This window comes from Myotis davidii, unplaced genomic scaffold (assembly GCF_000327345.1).
Source record: "Myotis davidii unplaced genomic scaffold, ASM32734v1 scaffold960, whole genome shotgun sequence".
In the NCBI taxonomy this organism is placed as follows: domain Eukaryota; kingdom Metazoa; phylum Chordata; class Mammalia; order Chiroptera; family Vespertilionidae; genus Myotis; species Myotis davidii.
In genome coordinates, this window is record NW_006293003.1 from 2926440 (window position 1) to 2929648 (window position 3209).

The window sequence follows — 3209 nt, forward strand, 5'->3', positions numbered from 1 at the left end:
GAGTCCCTTCTCCTGAACATACGGCTCTGCCCCACTTGGGCCCCCCTGCTTCCGGGTGGCCCCGCCCCGGTCCTATCCCCTGGTTTCCAGCCCCCTCCCCGCACCTGCCTCCCCAAAGTCCCCGCGCGCCTGTGACCAAAGCCACCCAGGGTGGTGGCAGAGTTCTTACACAACACAACACCAGAACCGGGGAAGGCCAGCCTGCTCCTGGCCACACAGGCGAGACCGACAGGCTCCCGGGGGATGGACACACGGCCCTGGACGACACGTGGGTGAGGGCTGCTGGCGCTCACTGCACCCCTTCGCACCCCCACACTGCGCTGGACGGCAGGGGAGGGGGTGACACCGAACTGGCTCCGGTTGTGACCATGTGGTGGGTGACATCGGCTGCACTGGCCAGTGTGGGCTTCATCCCTGCACCCCCTTGTCCCCTGGGCCCTGGGCTGGGCCTTCCCTGTCCACGCCCGCCCTGGCTGAGCCACGCGATGGGGAAGCAGGAACCCACCCCAGGCTCAGGGCCCCGCCCCGGGCGGGTGGGGCCAGGAGAGGCCTGGACCTGGGCCTCCCCTGCCCCCGAAGGTGCAGGGGCTGGGATGGGCTCCCCAAGCTGCAGGGGGCCTGGAGTGGGGGTGCCACTGGAAAGAGGTGGTGGCAGGAGGAGGGGTGGGCAGACTAGTGGCTAAAACTCTCTGCCCCACGGATGCCCCAGCGCCGGGAACAGCCCTCACCCTGACCACCTGGCGGTGGGGCCCAAACTGACTAACACACTTCCTCTACCGCCAGGAGAACCGGGCTCAGCGTGGTGTCCCCGTGGGTGTAGCCACACTAGGGGACGGTCTGCTTCCTGCCCCAGCATGGAGAGCTGAGCCGCGCCAGCTGCAGGGAAGGGCCCCCCCCCCCCCAGCACCTGCCAGGTCCAGGGCCCGCTGGGCAAGGCCGGGGGTTACCTGTCGCTCCCGTTCCAGGCGCATTCAAACTTGTCGAAAATGCAGTCGTTCTCATACAGGGAACAGAGCTTGCTCCGCAGGTAATCATGGACCTGGCGCGAGAAGGGGGCCAGGTGAGGCGGGGGTCCCTGGCAGTCCCGGCTCCTCCAGGGAGGGTCTCCCTGAGCAGCGAGGGGCTGTGCCCTCCGGTCTGAGGTCACTCCCGAGTCAGCCCTGCTCACTGGGAAGGGCCCACGGCCGGGCACGGCCAACCCCTGAGCGGTGGCCAGAGGGGACAGGCACAGTGACAAAGGAGCCCGAGCCCTGGCTCTGCCCTCCCCCGCTGTGTGATCCCAGACCAGCGGCTTCGCCTCTCTGAGCCCTGCCTCCATCATCCTTAAAGCGGCCACAGCACATCCCTCATGGGCTGTTCTGGGACCAACCGGAGGACCCCGCCTGGCATGGGGTCGCGCCCTCTGAGGACAACAGTCACGTGGGCACGGTGGTGACCGTCACGGAGAAAGGGAAAGGTGACCCGCCCTGCTCCAAGCACCGACCCCAGCTCACGGCCGATGCCTCCTCCTGCTCTCCCCGCACCTGCCCACCCCCACCCTGGCCATCTCCCCAGGCAGCCAGGGGGATCCCTTTGAAACTAAGCTGGGCCATGTCAGACCTCTGCTCAAAACCCTCCACTCCCCACAAGGCCCCTGGGCTCCACTCACCACCTCTCTGACCTCAGGCTCCCCTTTGCTCGCTCTGTTCCAGCCAGCTCCTGGACAATCTGTGACCATACTGACCGTGTCCCTGTTCAGGGCCTTTGCACCTGCTGTCCCTCCTCTGGGACCCCCTGCTCATGCCTGACTTCCCTCGGGCTTCAGCACCCCACAAGCCCACGTGGCTAACAGCCAGCCATGGTGCCACAGGAGCTGCGATGGTCCTTGCAGGAATCCATCCAGGAAAGGAGCAGAAGCTGAGGGAAGGGGTGATGGACCAGAAACACACCGATGTCCTTGTGGACATGTGGCTTCTAGCACCATCCTGTCCTCTCCTCTCAACTTCATGCCCCCCCTGCCCCAGGACACTTCCCTCCCCCAGGCCTTTCCAGGGAGGGCAGACAGGGCAAGGAGGTGCAGGGCACAGATGTGGGCTCTGACTCTATCGCTGCCCAGCGGTGAGCAGTGCCCACATATCCTGACCTCTCAGAACCCCCTCTTCCCCTCTGCCAAAGGGGGCTGATGGCACCCCCTTTCCAGGGACAGTAAGGAAGAGAGGTGACAGATGTCGAGGGTGTGGGACCCCCTGTGCACCTTGGACCACTGTGAGGCTTTGGCGGGGCTGCTTGGGGTGTGTGGAGGGTGTTATCCTATTCACACCTGCATAATCAAATCCTACCATCGTATGAGGTCCAGCCCAATGCCACCTCCTCCAGGAAGCCTCCCTGATCTCCCAGCTAAAGACATAACTGGAAACCACTTTGAAGCAATTTTATCGCAGTCCCATATTTCTTTCAGGTCCCTGTTTTATTTTACCATCCCCTGAATTTTTTTCCCTACTCTTTAATCTATCCGGATGAATCCTAACAGAAAAATACTGAATATAGACTTTCGAAAAGGTGCCTTAAAAGGCCTGTGCCCAGGACTGAGGAAGGTAACACACTCCCATCTCCCCACCGCGCGCCCCAGGGACGCTCCCTGGAGAGGGCAAAGCTTGCCATCTTAACGCAGAACTGTAGGCGCGGCCTCCCCGGGCGGGCGGGAGGATGCCATCGGCTGCCCCGGAATCATCTGCGCCCTCAAACTGGGCCCGGCCTGACGCTCCTCTTGTTGCCCAGGGCCCGGGACTGCAGGCCACTCACAACCCCGCCTCGGGGCAGGGGCGGGCGGGCAGGGGCACAGAGCTCCCTGCCAGGCAGGGCAGGGCAGGCCTCCTCCCTCGGCCGAGCTACGTCTGCTTGATTTCCTGAGCCTCCGTGTCGTCACCTTTAAATGGGCGTATGAAAGCCCCCCCCCATACGTGGGAAAGCCCCTCCGTGGGATTCCCGCACAGGGGAGGTGGCTGGGGGTCTCCAGGCCACAGCCCACCTGGTAGGTCTCGATGGGCCTCGCCTCCATGTTCAGGTCCCAGACCTTGACGGTGAGATAGTCGCGGGTGAGCATGTACCGGCCACTGTGGCTGAACTTCACGTCGGACACAGAGGAGATGATTTCGGAGAAGAAGGAGCGGTTGCTGGGGTCCTCGGGTTCCTCGAAGACTGCGGAGCAAAAGGAGGCGCCCGTCACCGCC

The 3209-nt window shown here is 63.9% G+C and overlaps 1 protein-coding gene across 1 annotated transcript in view; it reads right to left on the minus strand.

The window, feature by feature from the left end:
• PPP2R2C (protein phosphatase 2 regulatory subunit B, gamma) overlaps positions 1–3209 on the minus strand; it is a 50646-nt gene that overhangs the window by 3280 nt on the left and 44157 nt on the right. The window contains exons 7-8 of the mRNA XM_006766592.2: positions 3008–3177; positions 948–1039 (exon numbers count right to left, since the gene is read on the minus strand). Coding sequence (XP_006766655.1) covers positions 948–1039; positions 3008–3177 — 262 coding nt within the window. The remainder of the gene's footprint in view (positions 1–947; positions 1040–3007; positions 3178–3209) is intronic.